Source organism: Penicillium rubens (assembly GCF_028828025.1).
Source record: "Penicillium rubens strain IBT 27055 chromosome Unknown utg000004l_segment0_segment0, whole genome shotgun sequence".
NCBI lineage: Eukaryota > Fungi > Ascomycota > Eurotiomycetes > Eurotiales > Aspergillaceae > Penicillium > Penicillium rubens.
In genome coordinates, this window is record NW_026890602.1 from 2,301,296 (window position 1) to 2,321,723 (window position 20,428).

The 20,428-nt window shown below is 51.0% G+C and overlaps 8 protein-coding genes across 8 annotated transcripts; 3 read left to right on the forward strand and 5 right to left on the reverse strand.

The window, feature by feature from the left end:
- Positions 1-213: 213 nt before the first annotated feature.
- Positions 214-3,146, forward strand: N7525_010847 (UTP14 family protein; the record flags this gene model as incomplete). The annotated part of the gene is made up of 2 exons (XM_002561173.1): positions 214-2,898; positions 2,964-3,146. The coding sequence occupies 2 exons, from the start codon at positions 214-216 to the stop codon at positions 3,144-3,146; spliced, it is 2,868 nt and encodes a 955-aa protein (XP_002561219.1).
- A 1,085-nt stretch (positions 3,147-4,231) lies between these two features.
- On the forward strand, positions 4,232-7,256 carry N7525_010848 (glucan endo-1,3-beta-D-glucosidase; the record flags this gene model as incomplete). Its single annotated transcript, XM_002561171.2, has 7 exons — positions 4,232-4,432; positions 4,492-4,768; positions 4,824-4,966; positions 5,026-6,750; positions 6,806-6,867; positions 6,924-7,183; positions 7,237-7,256. 7 exons carry the CDS (start codon positions 4,232-4,234, stop codon positions 7,254-7,256), a joined length of 2,688 nt encoding a protein of 895 aa, XP_002561217.2.
- Positions 7,257-7,781: 525 nt separating this feature from the next.
- Positions 7,782-8,813, reverse strand: N7525_010849 (uncharacterized protein; the record flags this gene model as incomplete). Its single annotated transcript, XM_002561170.2, has 1 exon — positions 7,782-8,813. The coding sequence occupies one exon, from the start codon at positions 8,811-8,813 to the stop codon at positions 7,782-7,784; it is 1,032 nt and encodes a 343-aa protein (XP_002561216.2).
- A 385-nt stretch (positions 8,814-9,198) lies between these two features.
- Positions 9,199-9,915, reverse strand: N7525_010850 (40S ribosomal protein eS8; the record flags this gene model as incomplete). Its single annotated transcript, XM_002561169.1, has 2 exons — positions 9,199-9,727; positions 9,842-9,915. The coding sequence occupies 2 exons, from the start codon at positions 9,913-9,915 to the stop codon at positions 9,199-9,201; spliced, it is 603 nt and encodes a 200-aa protein (XP_002561215.1).
- A 774-nt stretch (positions 9,916-10,689) lies between these two features.
- On the reverse strand, positions 10,690-11,328 carry N7525_010851 (DUF2470 domain-containing protein; the record flags this gene model as incomplete). Its single annotated transcript, XM_061215252.1, has 1 exon — positions 10,690-11,328. The coding sequence occupies one exon, from the start codon at positions 11,326-11,328 to the stop codon at positions 10,690-10,692; it is 639 nt and encodes a 212-aa protein (XP_061067764.1).
- Positions 11,329-11,953: 625 nt separating this feature from the next.
- N7525_010852 (uncharacterized protein) lies at positions 11,954-12,412 on the reverse strand (the record flags this gene model as incomplete). Its single annotated transcript, XM_061215253.1, has 1 exon — positions 11,954-12,412. The coding sequence occupies one exon, from the start codon at positions 12,410-12,412 to the stop codon at positions 11,954-11,956; it is 459 nt and encodes a 152-aa protein (XP_061067765.1).
- Positions 12,413-13,366: 954 nt separating this feature from the next.
- N7525_010853 (uncharacterized protein) lies at positions 13,367-14,183 on the forward strand (the record flags this gene model as incomplete). Its single annotated transcript, XM_002561166.2, has 2 exons — positions 13,367-14,040; positions 14,177-14,183. The coding sequence occupies 2 exons, from the start codon at positions 13,367-13,369 to the stop codon at positions 14,181-14,183; spliced, it is 681 nt and encodes a 226-aa protein (XP_002561212.2).
- An 813-nt stretch (positions 14,184-14,996) lies between these two features.
- On the reverse strand, positions 14,997-20,169 carry N7525_010854 (putative plasma membrane phosphate transporter Pho87; the record flags this gene model as incomplete). The annotated part of the gene is made up of 8 exons (XM_002561165.2): positions 14,997-15,142; positions 15,200-16,322; positions 16,379-17,582; positions 17,733-18,140; positions 18,630-18,646; positions 18,887-19,294; positions 19,367-19,753; positions 19,837-20,169. 8 exons carry the CDS (start codon positions 20,167-20,169, stop codon positions 14,997-14,999), a joined length of 4,026 nt encoding a protein of 1,341 aa, XP_002561211.2.
- Between the last annotated feature and the right edge of the window lie 259 nt (positions 20,170-20,428).

The following is a 20,428-nucleotide window of genomic DNA, read 5'->3' on the forward strand; positions in this document are numbered from 1 at the left end:
GAGTTGTCCTGGAGGGAGTCGGGAGACAAAACTCGACGAATGAACGGGTCGCGCTAATCTCCGCGCCGAGAACTTTTTTTCCCGGCAGAAAAAAAGTTCAACACCATCCACACCCCTCTTGAAAGCAGCCATCAGATCATTTGGTACTTTTTTAGTACTGATCCGAAGCTTCTTTCTTAGTCGAGAATTTGATTTCTTGACTTATATGCCACGATGCCTCGCAGTCAGACTCAGAAGCAGGGTCCGAAAGACCGCTCAGCGCAAAAAGCTGCGCCGAAGCGGAAAAGCACTCGGTCGCTGAATGCACTGTCTATTGCAGAGAAGACAATTCACACTAAATTGGGTGTTAAACGCAGTCGACTCGGAGCCTACGATGATGGCACCTTCAACCGCAAGAGAAACACCGGCGGCGACGACGAGGACGACGAGGAGGATACCGCCGCCCAATACAAACGCCGCAGAACCGAGGACACCGGAAGCCTTGATGGTGGCAGCGATAGTGAGGGACATGAATGGACTCTCGGACAAGTGAACAGCGATGACGACAGCGAATTGGACAGCGATGAAGCTCTCGGTGAAAGCGACGAGGAGCGATTCGAGGGCTTCACTTTCCGCGCATCCAAGTCTAAATCTCAGCCCAAAAAAGCGGCACCCAAGGCAAAGAAGCCTACAGAGATCAGCTTGTCTGAAGATGCCGAGTCGGAAGAGGAATCTGACGGTGAAGACTACGACGAGGACGATGACCTGGGAGAAGACGCTGTTGACCTCGCGACCGCCTGGGATATGAATGTGGCAGCCGAGGAGGAAGAAGCCCAGGAAGCAGCTGCGAAAGCCAAGCGGGCTACGAAATACGATAGCGACGAGGATTCTGGGTCAGAGGGGGACAGTGAAAGCGATGCCAGCGAGGACGGGCTGTCTATGCCAGACGACGATGCCGATGCGGATCCGCACGGGCTTTCGAAACTACAAGACTTTGTCCAGTCTATGGAGACTGAAAAATCTACGAAACGTACTCAGAAATCACAAGAACAAGGCAAGCCCTCGGAATTCGGCCTGACGACCGCCAACAAATTAACCGTCGCTGATCTCCTACCCTCCATCACCGACTCTCGCCTCAAGAGCTCGCTCAAACATATCGACTCTGTTGTCCAAGCATCAAAGTCTGGCATTCCGGGCAAGCTAGATGCCCCTCTAGCAAAACGCCAGCAGGACCGACTTGACCGGGCTGCTGCCTACGAAAAGAGCAAGGAGACCTTGAACCGATGGCTCGAGACTGTCAAAGCCAACCGCAGAGCCGAACACCTTTCCTTCCCGCTACGTGATCCCGATGCTGAGCAGACTCACCGCTTGGAAGCCGCCAAGCCGCAGACAGACCTCGAAAATGTCATCCAGAACATCCTTGTGGAGAGTGGGCTGGCTGAGGCTCAAGGCAAGTCAGCCGAGGAACAGATCCAGAGTTTCGAAGAATTACAGGCCCGCAATATTCCCATCGAGGAGATCCAGGCTCGGCGCGCAGAACTCCGCAAGCGACGTGACCTCCTTTTCCGAGAGGAAGTGCGCGCCAAGCGCATCAAGAAGATCAAGAGCAAGTCTTATCGCCGTGTTCACCGAAAAGAGCGCGAAAAGATGGAGCAACAGGAGCAGAATGCACTCATGGAAGCCGGTGTGGATATGGACGAGATGGATCAGGAAAAGAACGAGCGTTTGCGAGCTGAAGCTCGTATGGGCTCCAAGCATCGTGAAAGCAAATGGGCCAAGGGCTTGAAACAGACTGGTCGCACTGCCTGGGACGAAGAGGCTCGCAACAGTGCCGCCGACTTGGCCCAAAGAGAGGAGGAGCTACGGAAGAGAATCGAAGGCAAGCGTGTTTCCACTGGAGATGATGACTACTTGGGATCTTCAAGCTCCGAATCGGAAGATGAGGACCCTTGGAATGAGCAGGGTTCCGATGTGGAAAGGCAAAAGATCCAGAAGAAGCTCAAGGCTCTCGAGGGCGGTGATGACGCTGAAGATGGTGTGAAGGGGCCCCATGCTGACCTTTTCGAAATGAAATTCATGAAAAATGCCGATGCTGCCCGCAAAGAAAGGAACGATGCGGAGCTTCGTCAACTCAACCGTGAGCTCCACGGAGAGGAGTCTGTATCTGAGGCAGAGTCCGAGGTCGGTCGACGGAAGTTTGGTCAATCAAAGAAGCCCGACCCCAAATCTCACGCAAAGCCATTGCCCAAGAATGAGTTCGAGGAGAAGCTAGATTCCGACGATGAGGCTGCGCAGGTACCAGTATCAGACGATGATGTTGACATTGCTGTCAATGGTACTACCAAGCATAAGTCAGGAGCTTCTGGCAACAAGAAGTCTTCGCGATCTTCGCGCGACTCTCTCGATCAGCAAAAGGATACACCCGCGGAGGAGGAGAACCCTTGGTTGGTTCAAACGGAACGGACCAACCGTCGCCGGACTGGACCAGATGCCCAAGAAAGCATTGACATTTCCCTCGATGCTACTCAGCCCGAAGTTGCTCCAGCGAAGCAACAGAGCAAGAAGCAAAAGAACGCCAAGGCAACCCTCACGAAACAGCAATTTGAAGAGAACGACAGCGATGATGAGGAGAAGGTTCCCGTCTTGCTTAAGAACCACGACCTCGTGAAGAGAGCCTTTGCCGGCGACGAAGTTGTCCAGGAATTCGAACAAGACAAGATGGACACGGTTGAAGACGAAGGCGACCAGGTTGTGGACAACACACTCCCGGGCTGGGGCAGCTGGGCCGGTGAAGGTGTCAGCAAGAGACAGCAAAAGAAGCAAAAGAAGGACTTGAATGTTGTGGCGGGTGTGAAGGCCCATCAGCGCAAGGACGCAAAGCTCGATCGGGTCATTATCAACCAGAAGCGAGTCCAGAAGGTAAGCCAAGTCTTGTTCCTACACAAACACGGACAACTCACTGACTTTTTCTTTTTTTACTCTAGAACAAGAAGTACATGGCAAGCCAGTTGCCGCACGAGTTCGAAACCAAACAGCAGTACGAACGGTCCCTGCGGTTACCCTTAGGCCCCGAGTGGTCTACGAAAGAAAGCTTCCAGAGTGGCACCAAGCCTCGTGTCATGATCAAGCAGGGCATCATCAAGCCCATGTCGAAACCCATGCAATGAATGTAAATATTTTATTTCACTTCACATATGCCATGTCCACTGTCAGCATCTAATGTGACCCATTTTGCGGGTTTGGATTAAAAGCGTCTTCATTCTTGCTATACTCCAGTCCAGGTGACCAGCCCTGCAGGTGTTCAGGTGTTCAGGTGCACAATATAGTTCATATAGTTCATACTTGGCACGGCCTGTTATCTCAGAAGCGTTCATCACGCAGAAGTATACATATGTAGGTACTTTTACTCGCATGTATGGTCATATGTAGATGGCAAGATGCCTCTTGGAATGTCAACTTTGACCTTTTGGATAAACCATTGGAACATGTCCCATGATTCCATAAAAAGCAACAAAAAAGTTATCCATGGATTGTCCGGTGATTCATATTGAGTCATATCCGTCTCTTAATGATTTGAATCTGCATATATTCATGTTCTTCTTCCTTTCCCATCTTGTCATCAGTTCTACTCCACATCGACGATCCCTTGGCAAGTGCTGCCTGCATGTTAACATCTTCGATCAACTGACGGAATATCAGATCCATCATTAACCCCAATTACCTGGGCAACTTGAATGTCATATAATTCAGTAAGTGAATGATGGTCGTTGCAGTGATTCCCGCCCACATTCTTGGGGGTGGGGAACGCACGCGGACTCGACGTGTTGCCTATTGCGCCCTACATTGCTGAGCCAGACACGATACCCAACTCTGGTCATTCCCCTTAGCCAAAGAAGACTGTACACTGCTAACATTTATGAAGATCGATCAGGATCGACAGTCTGTGGAATCTATCTATATTCTACGGACCATTCACAACAAACCGGCTCGTGTATTGTCCTGATCTGGTCCTGAGTGTTTGAGATCCGAGGGGGTATAGCACATCTCCTGGAATCCATAGCACATACTTGTAAGTCTGCTTTTCCCTTAAGTCGCCTGGCCCCTTTCCCAGTTTCATCTCGCATTTTGGACCCTCCGAAGTCGTCTGCCCTCAAGTGATTCATATCCAATTTGGATTGGATCGAGGAATAGCACACAGACTTCCTACAATCTCCGCGTGCTTAACATTCGCGACGAGATCTGGATTTTTACCATGGACACACGCTTGAAATGGAAGGCTACAGCCTTGCTAACTTGGCTTCTAACCACAGAAATCGCCCACTGTCTCCCACGTGTGGGAAATGAAGTAGAGGCTACTCTGCAAAACACAGCTACCGAGTCTGCCAGTGCCTTCGAGACTCAATATCCACCTTCAAGCAGTGAAGATAGGCTCCTTATACCCGAATCTCACCCAGTACGTCTCAGAGAAATGTGCTGCATGGTATATGGCATGGTATTGACATTTTGGACTAGGTGTATCGAGTAGGCCTGCAACAGGACGGACATTCGTCACAGCAGCCTTTCCCGCAGTTTGACGTTGCCAAGTTTGTTGACGGCTTGGGAGATTTGTTGGGCTCTGGTGATGATACTACTGCCCCAGCACCGACTGCGCCAACGCCGTCTACTGATACAGGCAAATCTGACCCTATTCAGGCAACAACTTCAGCCAAACATCCTGAAAACTCAGCGCCAAATCCTACAGCTGGATCTGTGACAGATCCACCGCAGAAGAGTACTACTAAGTCAGACGGTATGATTAAACATGAATTGTTATACCATTTTACACATATTCTAATGCTTAGTAGAGCCCGTTCAAACAGGCTCTTCCCCGGTTGCATCAGATAAACCCAAAGCCATGCATGACCAAGATATCTTCCAGCCGGTTGCGACTGGTCCTATTCCCGCTAGTATCAAGTCCCGAGATGACCACCCTGTGAAGAACGAGCATGTAAGATAATCACGGATGGGAACACGATACGAATCAAACATTCTGACATTGTGTTATAGGCCAATGCCACTGACCCTATTGCGACGAATAAGTTCTATGCCGGCCTTTACCTGGGCACTCAGACCAATGCTACCTTTACTCAGCCCTACTCTCTGGCATGGTCCAAGGGAGGCGGCTCCCTGAAGAGCTGGGGTATGATTGTCTCCCATGTCCAGTCTCACATGCTCGCATACGGGCCTCCGAACAACAAGATCCCTGGAAACCCAGTGCAGTACTACATCAACCCTGTCGGCCTTCAACATCTGATTATCTCTGCAACCGAGCTTGGCCAGTCTTCTGTCATGAACGTCGAGCAGCCAAAGGCTTTCTCAGCCCATGCTGTGCTCAAGAGCTCCGCAGGCTCGGCTCAACAGATTACCTTCCCCGTTGTCCAGGGCATGGGCTACGCAACAGCTGTGTACAATGACATGGAACCCCTTATTGAAAGTGGTGTTTTCTTCCGCAAGGTCGTCAGCGCCGGTTCGCCTAGGCCCGGCATCTTCAAGTACCAGGCTTTCCTTGATGATGACACGACTTGGCTTCTCTATGCCACTCCGGCTGATGGTAAGGATCCGAATTTCAAGCTAGTCTCAAAGACCAATCTTCGTGGTCCGAAGGGCTTTTCTGGTACTATCCAAGTTGCGAAGAACCCCGCAGGCAAATCTGGCGAGAAGTTCTATGATAACTCCTCTGGTGTGTACCCTGTGGCAGGAGAGATCTCTGGCTCTCTCACAGATGATGTGGGCACGTACACGCTCTCTTGGACCAAAGCCGGAAAGGATATCAAAGGTACTCCTCTGATCATGTTCGCCCTACCCCATCACGTCCACTCCTTCGACAGTGCCACCAAGGGCCGTATCACCGATATCCACCTTCGCACTACAACAAAGGGAAATTCCACTGCCGTAATCGGAGAAAGCTGGACTATGGTCGAGAAAAACCTCCCCATCGATATTGGATTCGCCCCGTGGTCAACCACCGATGGCAGTGTCCACGAGCTGTCAGCCGCAGCTCAGCGCGCCATTATCCAGGCTGCTCCCCACGAGCTCAAGCAGAACATTCCAGAACAGACAGATCTCAACAGCATGTACTACAGCGGCAAGGCGTTGAGCAAGTTCGCAACTCTAGTGTACACTGTCAACCAGCTCGGCAACAACGTCGAGCTAGCAGCAGATGCCTTCCAAACGCTCAAGAAGTCCTTCGATCTATTCGTGCAGAACAAGCAGCAATTCCCACTCGCCTACGATACCATCTGGAAGGGCGTTGTCTCGACCGCCGGCTACAACGGCGATCTGAACCAGGATTTCGGAAACACCGCTTACAACGACCACCACTTCCACTATGGCTACTTTATCCAAGCCGCCGCCATAATCGGCTCTCTTGATCCCAGCTGGCTGGCCGCGAACAAGGAGTGGGTCAACATGCTTGTTCGTGATGCTGGTAACTCTGTTGCAAATGATGCCCACTTCCCATTCTCGCGCTCATTCGATTGGTATAACGGTCACTCATGGGCGAAGGGCTTGTTCGAGTCTTTCGATGGCAAGGATCAGGAATCTACATCGGAAGATACCATGTTCGCGTATGCGATCAAGATGTGGGGAAAGACGACCGGCGATGCTAGCATGGAAGCTCGTGGCAATGTCATGTTGGGGATCCTGGGCCGGTCTCTCCATAACTACTTCTTGATGGAGGATGACAATGTCAACCAGCCGGCGAACTTTACTGCGAACAAGGTCACCGGAATTGTAAGTACCGTCGTCATCATCCCAAACCGGTCTCAACACTAACATACCGAACCAGCTATTCGAGAACAAGGTCGATCACACCACTTACTTCGGCGCCAATCTCGAATTCGTCCAAGGGTATGTACACCACCCTTCCGCTGTTTCACTCTGAAATTTGCTAACAACCACCATAGAATCCACATGCTACCACTCATGCCACATAGCCCCTTCACACGACGAAAGGAGTTCGTGCGCCAGGAATGGCAGGCAATGTTTGCTGAGAATGCCTCAACACCGGCTTCCAAGGTCGAGGGCGGATGGAGGGGTGTGTTGTACGCCAACCTGGCCCTCATTGATCCCAAAGCGGCGTGGGAATTCTTTGCCCAGCCGAACTTCGACTACAGCTGGATTGATGGCGGTGCTTCGCGTACTTGGTACCTGGCCTTCGTTGCTGGTGAGTCTTTTGGGTAGACACGATGTCTTTGCGGGAGCTAATAAACATTATAGGTCTTGGTGGTGCTCCTTAGGGTGAATTCGAGACTTATGTTTGACGATATGGAGTTGGGGGTAGTTTGCTTATGGTTATCTCTTTCGGCCTTGCGACATTTTTTTTTTCTTTCTTTTTTTGCTTTTGTTTCTCGATGGTCTTACTATGGTGGTTCAGAGGGTTTTTTTTTTCGTAGCTATTTCTTGTGCTTTACTGCGTATATATAGAAGAATATAGTTGACAATTATTAGATAGGTACTATGCTGCTCGGTTCATATATGTAGCAATCAAATTAATAGCTCAGTTTGTGTATACATATTTATCCTAAGGGCTAGCCTTGGTAAAAATATATCAATACAACCCAGTCCGATATTCATTCTTCTACTACCAGCGAAGTACAACTTCGCACAGAACACTTTATTCATGATATATATGTCTAACCGAAAATTTATATCAAAGACCCCGAAATAACCGCCAACACTATTGCTCGTTCATACATCTCCTTCTATTTCTCTCAGTACCAGCACCATACCATATCCAGGAACCGCTCATAAGATACTTGAACCTATCCCCCAGCAACAGGAAGCTCCAAATCCACCACCCACGGCGCATTCCTCGCCTCATACGCGACCGTCATGATACTCCCATTAACAAAAAGCGTCTCCTCACCAACCCGCAGCGGCCGTTCCGCCCCGGCACTAACATCATAAAACGCGCCCCGATTCCCCAGCATCTCCTCCGCATCCGTTGGCACGTCTTCAAGCCTAACACCACCATCTCCACCCGCCTGATCATCCCACACCCCACGCTGCGCACCCCATCCTTCATGAATATGACCGAAGAGATGCAGTCGTGGTCTTGCACGCCGCGCCGCACGAAGGAGATTCTCACAGCCAACGTTCAAATCCGGCGGGACCTGATCCAGGACCCCGGCAGGCGGGCCGTGGGTTAGTAGGATGTCGATGGCCGGGTAATCGGGGATTGGGTTCTGGGGCTGAGGGAGTGCGGCTGGGGCGGGGTTGTAGCGGTCCTGATCGCGGGGGTATGCGAAAGCCCAGTTGTAGAACTCTGGTTGGTAGGGGGAAGCGTAGATGGTGAAGGTTGCGCCTGTTGAGAGGGCGAAGGAGTGGATTCCTTCTTCTAGGTAGATTATTCCTGCGTTCCGGGCGGACTCGCTTGTCCAGAGGGATTTTATGGAGCGGGCGTAGGATTTTAGGGAGTCTTTGTTTGGAGTCTTGGTTGAGGCGGTGCGTAGGGTGGTCTGGAGGTTGTCGTCTGATAGCAGGATGGATTCGTCGCCTAGTTGCTCTGGGCGTTGGTGGCGGGTGTAGCCGAAGGTTGTGAAGTATTCTTCGTCTAGGGTTATGTCGTGGTTGCCTGCTATTACGAGCTTGAGCTCGGCGTCGGCGTCGGCCAGCATGGCGATCATTGCTTCGTGCTCGACGCGGTACCCCACTTTTGTGAGGTCGCCGGCGTGGAGGAGGATGTTTGCTTTGGGGAGTGGGTAGCGGTAGGCATGGTTGGTTGTTTGGGGTGGATGTGGTGTGCTTGTGTGTGTGTCTGATATCATGCAAATACGGGTTTTGATGGTTGACATGTTGGTTGATTGAGGGAAGGTTGGGGCTGCGGGGGATAGATGGATAAGCATCGAGCTCAGGCTCGGGAAGCGCCCCTGGTTTTCCCAAGTACATGGGCTGCCCAACACGTACTTGTACTGGTTACGGCGATAAGTTCTATAAGAACAAAAACAAATTGGATCATGTTCTCCTCTGAAGTCTTACCCAAGATTGTATTCTTCGATACTTGTATACTACGCAATTAGAAATGCAATTACTAAAGAAGACATGAAACTAGGAACAATTCCCCATGGATTTGACGGTTCAGAGCTTTACAGACAAATTGCATCCTGTGGATGCTCTGATCATGACATAGCTGAAACTCCGATCCACCCGTTGCAACAACCGAATATTTTATTTTTTCGTTTACTTGCGGATAGCCTTCTGGTAGAAAGCAAGCTCCTCACCCTCCAGAATGTAACCGTCACAGCGGCCGGACTGGCCGGGGCGGGAGGCGACAACGGCGAACAGACGACCGGACTCGAACTGGCGCTCGATAGCGGACTCAGTCTTGCCGGACTCAGCGAAGCGGGCAGCCTGCTTCTTGGCGACGGAGGCGGACTTCTTCTCCTCAGTAGCCTCAGTCTTCTGCTGGCGTCTACGGCCGAGGGGCTGGCCGTAGTGAGCCTCGTACCACTGACGGAAGGGGGCAGCGTCAATCTGGACAACGGCGGACTTGGTCAGGGTGTTTGTGCGGACCAGCTCGTTGTTGGAGGGGTGGAAGGACACTCCAATGACACGGGTCTTGCGGGAGATACCCTCGGAGCCCCACGAGAAGTTACCGGAGTCGAGACGGAGACCACGGAACTTCTGGTTACCACCACGGGTGCGGACAAGGTGGATGCGCTTGGAGCCAATACGGGTGTTGGCGGGCTGGCGACCCTTCTCGAACGCTCTGTAGGACAAAGACATGTAAGAATCTGTAACTGGTATATCGAATCCATTTTTTTTTCTTCTCTCCCCAATTGAAAGGAATATTCGATCTCATGCTGGGTTGATAGAATCGTACCTCTTCTTGCGGTAGTGAGAGCGCTTGGCACCGGTGGCGCTGCGCTTGTGGCGAGAATCCCGAGAAATACCCATGTTTGCGATTGATGGAGGGGTCTAAGTCGACGGACACAAGTTAGATGTTGTTGATTTTGGGTGGACCTTGTGTGCAAGTTTTTCTTTTTTTCCCTTTCAATCCTTCTGTTTCGTCGCGAACACCGTACAAAATCAATCTTCGAATATCCGAATAGTTGGGCGACAGTGGTAGCGGAGTGGTTGTATGACCGTTGAAAGCGATATAGGATCGAAAGTTGATGTGGAGGAATTGAATACCGATTATCGAAATTGATGGGCGCAGCGAGCGAAACAGAATTTTTCGAAAGAAACCTTGCAGGAGTTGAGATAGACCGATAACTCACCTCTAAATGTGCAGCCCTTCACCAGAAACACAAATTAGTTGTCGTAGGGTTGTCGTGGGAGTTTGAGGTCGTGGAGTCGCTGAATTTCGCAGGGCGCACTGTGTCGCTCGCTTGTGTAGTGCCCTAACCGGCACTAGGCCAGATTGGGATTAGTGGATCCAATCACTGGATCAGTCACTAGATCAGTCAGGTGATGTTCATTGAATGACTCAGCATACAGTCACGTGGTGCTACCTTCCTTGATCTGGACGCGGCTCGATCACGATCTGACATTCGAGCCATAGCTATACATCCCAACGTTGTACAACATCGCCCTCCATTGTCTATTTGCAGCTATTCTTGCAGCTACCGGAAAACCATACATAAACAAAAATGATCGGCTTTCTCTGCCAGTAATTGCGTCTGTTGCCATTGACTGCCTATGCTACCCATTGACTGCCTATGCTACCCTCTACTGGCTCTTGCCATTCTTCGCCTTCTGCTCCTTCACAATCTGTCTAATGCGCTTGAACGAACCATATCCCTCTACGAAGCACGACGCAACCCACTTCCACCACAAACCTGACAGAGCAGGCACATTCAGGGGCTTCAACTGAGTCACAGCCAGCGCGATGGTCTCAACGATATGAATAGCCACGACGTACGGATGGAGAATGCAGACAATGCGCGGAAACCAGGGAACACGCTGGAGACCCAGGTACTCGTAGAGATCCGAGCCAGGCTGCAGATTGCTGCGCTGGAAGCAGGTGACGTAGAACAACAAACACAGCACGAAGATCACGGCCTCAATGCCGCGCGGGGCACGGTACTCTGTGAGTGTGATCTCGCTGCGGCCCAGACGCTTTAGGCTTTCCTTGTGCATGGCAACCATTCGACCACGCGCCTCCGAGTAGTCCTTCATTGCGGGTTCGATCGGGACGCTGTAGCGAGTACCCTGAGCGGTGATGATCAGGTTTGAGGTGCTGATTTCTTCCAGTTGGGAATTTTTGGCTTGAGTAGATGTGATGCCGCAGTAGGCTTGTAAGAACAGTGTGAGAGAATCTTGGTGGTCGGCATTCATGTGCTTGATGATGAAGTCTTTGGACGACATAGTGACGGCTGTATTTGGAGTGTACAGTATCAATTGAATTGGACTTGTGTGAAACAAGTAAAATAATTGGGATTTGAACCGAGTAAAGAAGGACAAGTACAATGTAAGAGGGAGTTGGTAACACAACGGGTTTAGTAGAAAATGCCAAGACCCGGGCCTCGGCTTCACAGTTTCCGCCATGACACTTTATACTCTTCACCACACTACACTTCACTACACTACACTACTACATACACCACTTACTGCTGCAGTTGAAGAGAAACTCCATTCAACTGATTGTCCAAGGAATACACATAGCAGTATATACGGCATATTGCATCCCCTTGGCTGCACGCCGACCAGGAAAACCATTGCAAAAAAAAAAAGGAAAAAAAACCCCTGAGCAGACAAATCGAGAGATATTAAATCAAAACATGGCTCTATGAAAAGCAGCATCGAAGAAATTGAAGCATTGAAAAAGGACCACTCGTGACGACGTTGGATCTTCGTGATAGGATTGGCAATGGAACCAGAATGGGTGATCAAGCCCTGTTGTTGATATGAAACGCGATCAACTCCTAATCCGGTCTTTGAGCAGACGTTCTCGAAGAGGGGTTTGGGGGTGAGGATATGCCTCGGTTATTACTTACATTAGAGCTAAGGTGAGGTCTCCGTGAATGCGCGCCTTGAGCTCGACCTCGATTTCCAGATTCAGTTCCAATCTCAACTTCATGCCTTCTTCATCCAGCATTGATTTCTCCTCCTTGTGGAGGACGTCCATGCCGCCCGAGGGCTTGAAGTTTGAGTTTGAGTTCGAATACGGCTGCACGGCTTCGTCATCGGAGTATTCGTACTCGTCTGAGCCATAGTCATCTTCGTCCGTGTAGTCATCGGAGTCGTCTTGAATGGGTTGTTTCTGTTTCTGCAGAGGTTTCTTCTGCAGTTGTTTGTTCTTCTGTGTCTTGGTTTGTGGTACTTCCTCATATTCCTCGTCGGTATAGTCGTCGGTGTAGTCATCGGCGCTGTCATAGTCTTCGCCGTCGGAGAGGTCCTCTTGCACGGGGAGCTTTTTGGGCTGCTCTTTGGTTTTTTCAACGGTCGCCATAATGGATGTGATGGATGTGATGAGACTAGATTATAGAGTATAGAGGTAGGAAGATGGTCAAAAGAAAAATGTATAAAAGTGGAAGGATATCCTAAACATAAACCAAAAGGGAAAGACAGGGTATGATATCAAGGGAAAACGGCACATATCAAAAGTGCGGGACATGACGTTGGAGGCTGTCCCTTTCCAACCTCCGCCTCCAACTTGCATGATCGTCATTCTCAAAACATAATATCGGGCCAGCCCTGATAACCGTTGACAATGGCCGTGTCCACAGCGAAAATCCACCGCAAAAAGTCCGGAATCTCCCAAGTGGCCAACTGGATATCCGCCTCATCCTGTCACGATCCGTGGAAACAAAAGCAGACTCGTGGTCTGAACCAAATGGAAAAAGAAAAAAAACCAGGAACAAGTAATTTGCCTCTTCGTCTATTTCATTGGCTAACTGCCTTTCTACAGGCAATTTACTGTGAAGACCTTGACGTTGAGTGGCGTCATTCTCCGTCTTACGACTACTTAATCTATTTCAGTGGAGAATGTCAATGCACCGAATTCACCGATATCCAGTCTGATTGGCGCGTGAAACTCGGCCACTGCATATTATTTTCCGATTTATACCAGGTTGCTCCATCTGCCACGTCTGGATCCTTGTCCCGGACGTCATACCTCTTCTAAGGGTTCCCCTGCTAGAGAGTCTCAGCACATTTGATATGGACCCGAGAACCACAGAGTCTACCATCTGACGTCGGAGGCGGTTAGATTCTATCTAGAAGGCCCGGTTTTATCCAAGCCTGACCCCTTTGATGATATAAACGGTTGAACAATCTACATCATTCCAACTATACGCACGATTACATAGTTCACTTATTAACGCTTTGTCCTCATCTTCTCGAATCAATTCATATTCCCCTCACTTCCCCTCCTGAACAACCTTCTTCCTCTTTTATTTCCACCATGTCCGATCAGGAACAACCTCCCACTCCTACTCCGGACTCAACAACCACAACCCCCAACAAGCCCAAACGTGCCCCGCCCAAGCTAGGCAAGAAGTCTCCCGGCAAACAGGAACAAACCCCTCCAGCCTCAGAACAAGACCAGGACCAGGACAAGCAACCCCAAGACGAGTCCAAGCCCGAAGAGCCCGTCAAACAACAAGAACCGGACTCCGAGCCTGAACCTGAGCCCGAACAAGAAGAAGACGAGCCCGAACCCGAACCCCAAGCCCAACCCAAGCCCGAGCGTCGTCGTCGCAGACCTCGTCCCCGCCAAGAATCAGAAACCGAATCTATCGCACGCAGCGAAATGGAACCAGAGCCCCGACCCCGTCGCGTCCGTCGCCAGCGCCAGCCACAGCAACAACAACAAAACGGCAGTCCACTCGGTGGGCTTCCGGGTGTTGGGGGCGTGGATCAGGCGGGCCAGCTCGTGCAGAACACAGCCGGGAATGCCCTGAACGGGGCGACTGGTAGTGCGGGCAAGGCTGTTGGTGGGATCCTTGGTGGTGGTGAGGAGAAGAAGGAAGACGATGGTGGTCGGGATGAGCAGCTTCGTCTGCGATTGGACTTGAATCTGGATATTGAGGTTCAGCTCAAGGCGAAGATTCATGGTGATTTGACGATTGGTTTGCTGTTAGTATTTCCCTTTTCTTTCTTGTCTTCCCCTTTCCGTATACCGGGTCTTGTTGTCCATAATAACCCTAATCCCCCGATGTGGCTCTAACTTGACATACTTCCTGTTGGTGCATTTCACTGACTAACGATCTAGTAATTGATCTTGCTCTTCAGAAAATAGAAAAGAGTATCTATATACCTCGCTTCTATATCTGCTTATCCAATTCATCTCGATGGACCCTGGAGCATCCGGGGCTCCGTTGTACGGGTAATCGGGTGTCTACGGATACCTTCTATGACTTGTTTATGTCTTATGTTACGAAGATGCACGGTGCATGGGTTGAATTTTTATCATTTCATTTTTCATGTCTATTTCCTTTTTCGTTATATTTCGTGTCTTTCTTGTCTACGGCTAGGCTATCTCCCTAGATCTGGCCTCGCTGTCCTGATGTCTTTGTGGTATACAGTGCTCCTTTAGCCTTTAGTCTTATAAAGTATCTGGTCTGGAGAATTGGAATAATGAACTGGCTTTTGTGTTTATTTCTCTCCAATGAAGCGACGTAGATTGAAAGAAGTAATGTATGTAGGTAGTAGGTAAGATCAAGACAGGGAGAATTTCCCAGACCTTGCACAGAAGATCGAATCTTGGACGTCATGCAGACGTTCATCGGTTGAAATTGGCTTGAAATTCTGAAGTCGGACAAGTGTAACTATCCTCATATTTGGTTGAAGCCATCAGGATGAAAGAAATGTGCATTCAGACGCTATTATCATTTACGCAAAGAAGCCAACCCCAACAGAAACCCAGGAAGAAAATACAAGAATGAAGATAACACCGACAAATGGAGAAAAAGGTACTATGATTCCAATATATGTTCTTTCCTCTTTGTTTATGCCAGTATATGATCTAACCAAAAAATTTGCAACCCGCAATTCTTCCAAAATGTCACGAGACCACTCCATCATCCCATGCCCTACAAGCCTGCAACATACATCAGTCCATATCCAAGAGTGACAATCACCACAAAAGACATGAGACTGGCCGGGATACCGCGAGTCAGGAAATGGCGGACTTGGAGATATCGCTGGCCTGTTTGAGGTACTTCGGTCATGATAGCAGCTAAGAGGAACAAGTTAGCAGAGAGCTCGATACAAGTGAGGTGAGGGAAGAACATACTCATATTAGGGAATCCACTTGTTGGCAAAGCCATCGCAACAGAGCACATCAAGGCACTGGCCATGACCAACAAGTTGGGGTGAGGATCCTCCATGCTAACGCCGATCTGGCGGACAAGTGGGAGGATGATGAGGGCGGCGACGGTGTGAGAGATGAAGGTGGCCATGACAAGGATGAGAGAAGAGAAGACCAAAAGGACGCTGTACAGGCTGAGGTTCTCGACGCGGGTGGTGATTCCCATGGCGATGGTGTGCAGCAAGCCTGATGACGTGACGGCCTTGCCCAGACACAGACCACCGGCGGCGAGGATGATGATTGTCCAAAGGAAGTTGTTGAAGTCCTCTTTGTTGAGGATACCCGTGCCGAAGAAGAGGACGAGAGGGATTATGGCGATGACGCCCATGTCGCCGAAGATGTGCTCAAGCTGGTGGCTGGTGCACCAGAGGATAATCGTTAGGAAGGTGACAATGCTGATGAAAGACTGCATGCCGGTCCAGCGGTCCTTGACGGGGCGGATGGGCACCACGGTTGCGTTGCGGCCCGGGCGGAATGTCACCAGCAGCAAAACCCAAATAAGTAAAATGGAGATGATGCAGACGGGGAGTGCGATGAAGAACCATGTGCCCCAGCTGATGTGCGGCTGCATGTTCTGCAGGGCAATGATGTTTTGCGGTGAGGCAATCGGGGACGCTGCACCGCCGACATTGGCCGCTAACGCGATACCCAGCACGAGTGCTTTGGCGAAGTCGGACTCGGGAGGCATGTTGCGCAGCAAAGGTTGGATGATCGAGTAGCAGAGCACGGGAGACGCAACATTACTGATCCACATGCTCAGGAACATGCTCACAAACATGTTGGTAAGCAGCATCACAGATGGCTTCGATCCAGCTTTGCTTAGCACGAACATGGCCATACGTCGTGCGATATCGTACTTGGACAGCGCCGCTGCGATTGAAAATCCACCTAGGAGCAGCATGATCACAGGAGTCCACATCGCCGCGAACACCTTGCCGACTGATTCCTTGGGCCCCAATCGCGTTTGAGGTTCCTCGTCTGACCGCATGATGCCTAGAGTCACGACTAGGAATGGGATAAGAAGAGAAGTCACAAACAGCGGAATAGCCTATCACTCGATGTTAGCATTCAATGTGAGCAAGATAAACGAAAAGTATCTCATACCTCGGTCGCCCACAAGATACTAACGAGGACCAACATAGCCAAGCAGTTCTGTTCCTCGGGGGTGTCCATTATGTTCAAGGAAAGCAATACACCGAAGATGGCGATACTGAATACCAGCGTACCAAAGCTTAAGCTGCAAAGCCACACCGGGAACTGGAATCTACCAAGCGGCGTTGACATCTCCTGAGTGGGGATCTCGTTCTTGTCACCCTGGCGCCGTGCAGTGGCCGGGTCCTCATCGCCGCCCAGGAGGGTCCGGCGAATACCAACATTTGCGGCCTGCGCGCGACGTTCGATCTCGATCATCTCACGCCAAACAGTATTCCGTTCCCAGACGACATGCTCACGCAGATGCAGACGCAGCTCGCGCCTAGCAAACTGCTTGTTGTTCTTCGTGACGATACCCGCGTACACACCCTCCACGTTCTCAATATGCCGATCGATTTCAGCCATGGTGCTGTCGGTGAAAGGCGGCGCGGGATGGACAACCGTGGCTAGGTAGTCTCGACGCAGGCTGCGGTCCAAGGTCTTGTCATACTTCTTCAAGGCCTTGGCGAAGCCAGTCTTGTTCAACTCGATGAAGGAGCGAAGTTCGCAGAGTGAGACGTAGCATTCGATCAGACGCTTCTTCAACGATATACCGGTATTGTAGAGAGCGAGGAAATCCTCGTCGTTGAAGACCGACTCGTGCGGTTCTCGCGTGGTCGACTGTGCAAAGTAGGAAGAGTCTGCCAGATCACCGTACTGGTCGTCCGTGTTAGACTCGTCATCGATCGACCGCAGCAATCTCCGGCGCTGTGGGAGGGTCGTCGGAGACCGGTCGTCGTCGCTATCGGCACCTTCACCTTCATCGTCGGCCATTGAGTCGTTGCTCACAGCACTGGACCGCCGGCGCGAGACCGAGCCATGACCGTTGCCACGGCGGGAACTCGCCTTGATGATTGTCTCGCTGACGGGGTCCATATCGACACCGTCCGTCTCGGAAAGATATACATCGGCGTCTTTTATGAGCTCATCGGTGAGTTCAAAAATCTCCGCTTCCTTCTTCTGATAGAAAGAACAGATCTTATCCATCTCAACGTCGAGAGCCCGTTTAAAGACTGCATCCGGGTTACTCGGTTGAGCACCCAGCAGCGGAGCGGACTCTACATCTGTGTTCGACGGTCCCTCGACGCGATTGACCTGTTTCTCAAGAGTGTAGATCCTGACCACGATGCAACGTTAGCACCATTACAAACAATTATCCGATCCGACGCATCGATCCCGTGCAATGTGACACCAATTAGATCCCCGAATCTGCACCACACCATCACAACCACAAAGCCGAAGACCGATACTCAAGCCAACAACTTACAATTTCTTCAAATTGCTGTACGCGATGTAGTTCGAGCTCCAATCGGGCACAGCGTTAAACTGAATACTGTGCGAGAACTTCATCTTGGCTTTGGGATCCGGATCGACGTTCCCGTGCGATGCGTTGTGAGCGCGACGTCGGAGAGCCTCAGCCCAGAACCGAAGACGAGAGCCCTGGGGCTGGCCGGGCTCGAATTTCTTCTCCTGCGATTCTCCAACGATACCAAGGCCCGCAAGCGGCGAGTTGGAGGCAGGGTGTAACCGCCCAGCGCTATCTCGATATTGGTCTGAGCGAGCGGGGCCAGATGCGCGTGTGGTGGCTGTGTGGGAGGGATGGTACTCTACAAGTTCAATGGAATCGAAGTGCGAGGGGGGAGCCACCGTCGGAGGAGGCCGGAGGATAGTCGGCCTAGGTCATTCAAGGAGTAGAGAGAGACGCAAGAACGAGGGGAATGTAGAAGTGGCCTCTATCGTGAGTGGGGTCGCGAAGAGGGTCGAGAAGTCCGGGTCAGCTGGAGCTTTGGGGTTGCACTGGCAAATGATCAAGTCGGGAGTGATCTAACGCAGCACTTCGCCGATCGGGGGTGTATGGTGATCTGATTGGAATCTAGTTCGGACTGTAGACAGGCAAATATTGAACGTATTGACCCTTTTTTTTCCCCTTCCGACTCCAAGAATAGTTGCGCTCGAGCTAAGCTGTATATTAGGTAATCGTGCTGCTTGGCCCCGGGGCCTATCAGACAATGTTTTATACAAAGCACTGGGAGAGCTGCCACGGAGAACAAGATGAGGTTGACGTATAGAAGCAATTGATATGCAAGATGTACAAGTAAGTTTGATTCAGGGCATGTGGCCTCCAATAATAGAAAATGTAACACTAGGCAGCAAGTCGCCATACCGATACTGGGCAATGATCTGGAGAGATCATAAGCCACACTAGGAACTCTGTTGCATATGTCAAATTAAAAGGATTATTGACATCATGTAGCAATTGTCTCGGAGAATACAATAGGTCCCATGAAGAATAAAAGTCAAATTCTTTTTTTTGACCGGACTATATAAATGTACATATGCAGAAGTGCTCAGAGATACAAGACAAACCCCAAAACCCAGATAGAAGAAATACAAGCCCATAAGGCCAATTTAGCGACGAACGTTAGTATTCAAGTTCGCACGACCAGAGATACCAATCTTGTGCTGCTGGTCCCTCTTATCCCAGACACCGCTACGACCCTCAGCAACGGCCACCACCTCAGCCGCAACACGGTTCGCAAACAGCGCATCGCGGCGCTTATCAGACGCATCGAGGATCCACTTAATCGCAGTACGGCGGCGCTGGCGCAGAGTCAGCGGGTGGGGGATCTGCACGGCAGTACCACCACCGGCGATACCCTTCTGCTGACGAATCCGGAAGAGAGGCGCCACGGAGTCGACGACGAGAGTGAGGTAGAGGACGGGGTCGAGGGGGAGCTGGGATGCTGGGGGAGCCCCAAGGAGACGGCGGCGAGGGTTAATCTGAGGAGGAGAGGCAGTGCGGAGGTGATCCAGAACGAGAGACATGTTCTAATATTCAGTTAGTCAATTTTCTCACACCCTCGCCGAACATAAGCAAGAAAAGGAAAACGAAAGACATACCTTCTGCGCCTTGGTCAATTTCCCACTCTCCATCATCATCTTCGTGAACTGATCCTGCAGGGTATCGTAGCGCTTGCGGAAGTTCAACGTCCTCAGATCCTCCGGGACAGCAGGCGGATCGAACTTAAGCCCAGGGTTCTCCTCGAGAGCCTGACCCTGCACCTGCTCAATCATGCTAGCCAGCGCAGCAGCAGCCTCATCACTAGCGCCCTCGAGTCCAGGCACATTAGGAGGAATAGGGTTGGCCTCGTTCTTAGGCTCGCCCTGCACATCAGTCATGAGACTCCGAGTCGAAGTCGAGAACGAGCGCGAGCCACCAGACTTCTTCAATGCGTCCCGCATAACCTTCGGCATGTGTTTCATAGCGTCCTTATCGCGGCTGAGGATCTGTTCCACGAAGCACAGTTAACATCCATGTCCAGCCATGACCTGTAAGCCCTGGGATTATGCATTTATGCATTCTTGCTCACCTCCTCAACAGGCGACCCCTGATCCAACTCCGGACTAGAAGGAATACCATCACAGCGCTTTTCCTTTTCCATGATTCGGGAGATTTCGTTGGCCTCCTCGCTAACATCGGGCAGCTGATCGACAGTCGGGAAAGTCTGCTCGTCCGGCTGGGGCTCGACCTTCTTCGAGCCATCGCGCGAAGAGTTCCATCGGCGTTGAATGGGTAGTGACTGGACGGCGCGGAGTCGGATGGGGCTGGCGATGCTCCGGGGGGAGGACAGTGCGGGAGTGGTGGATTGGCGCAGGGCCGAGACGGCCTTGTTGGCTGTGAAGAGGTTGAGGCGAGGCGGCATATTTGCGGTTGTGTCGGCCCCTGTACAATTATCGAGACGGGGGATATTAATCGACCTGTTTCGGGAAGTCTACGGTCTCGAGTAAATTTCCGGGATGGCTTAGTCAGCGCCAAGGATTTCAATGAGGTCGTGAAGTGTACAACTGATGGAAACAGGATTGAGGAGTGATGTGGATGCAGGGGGATAATTAGTCTGAATTATGACGAAAGGGCTAAAACGTAGGCTTGGATTCTCTTGACCGTCTGCTCGGGTCTACAAT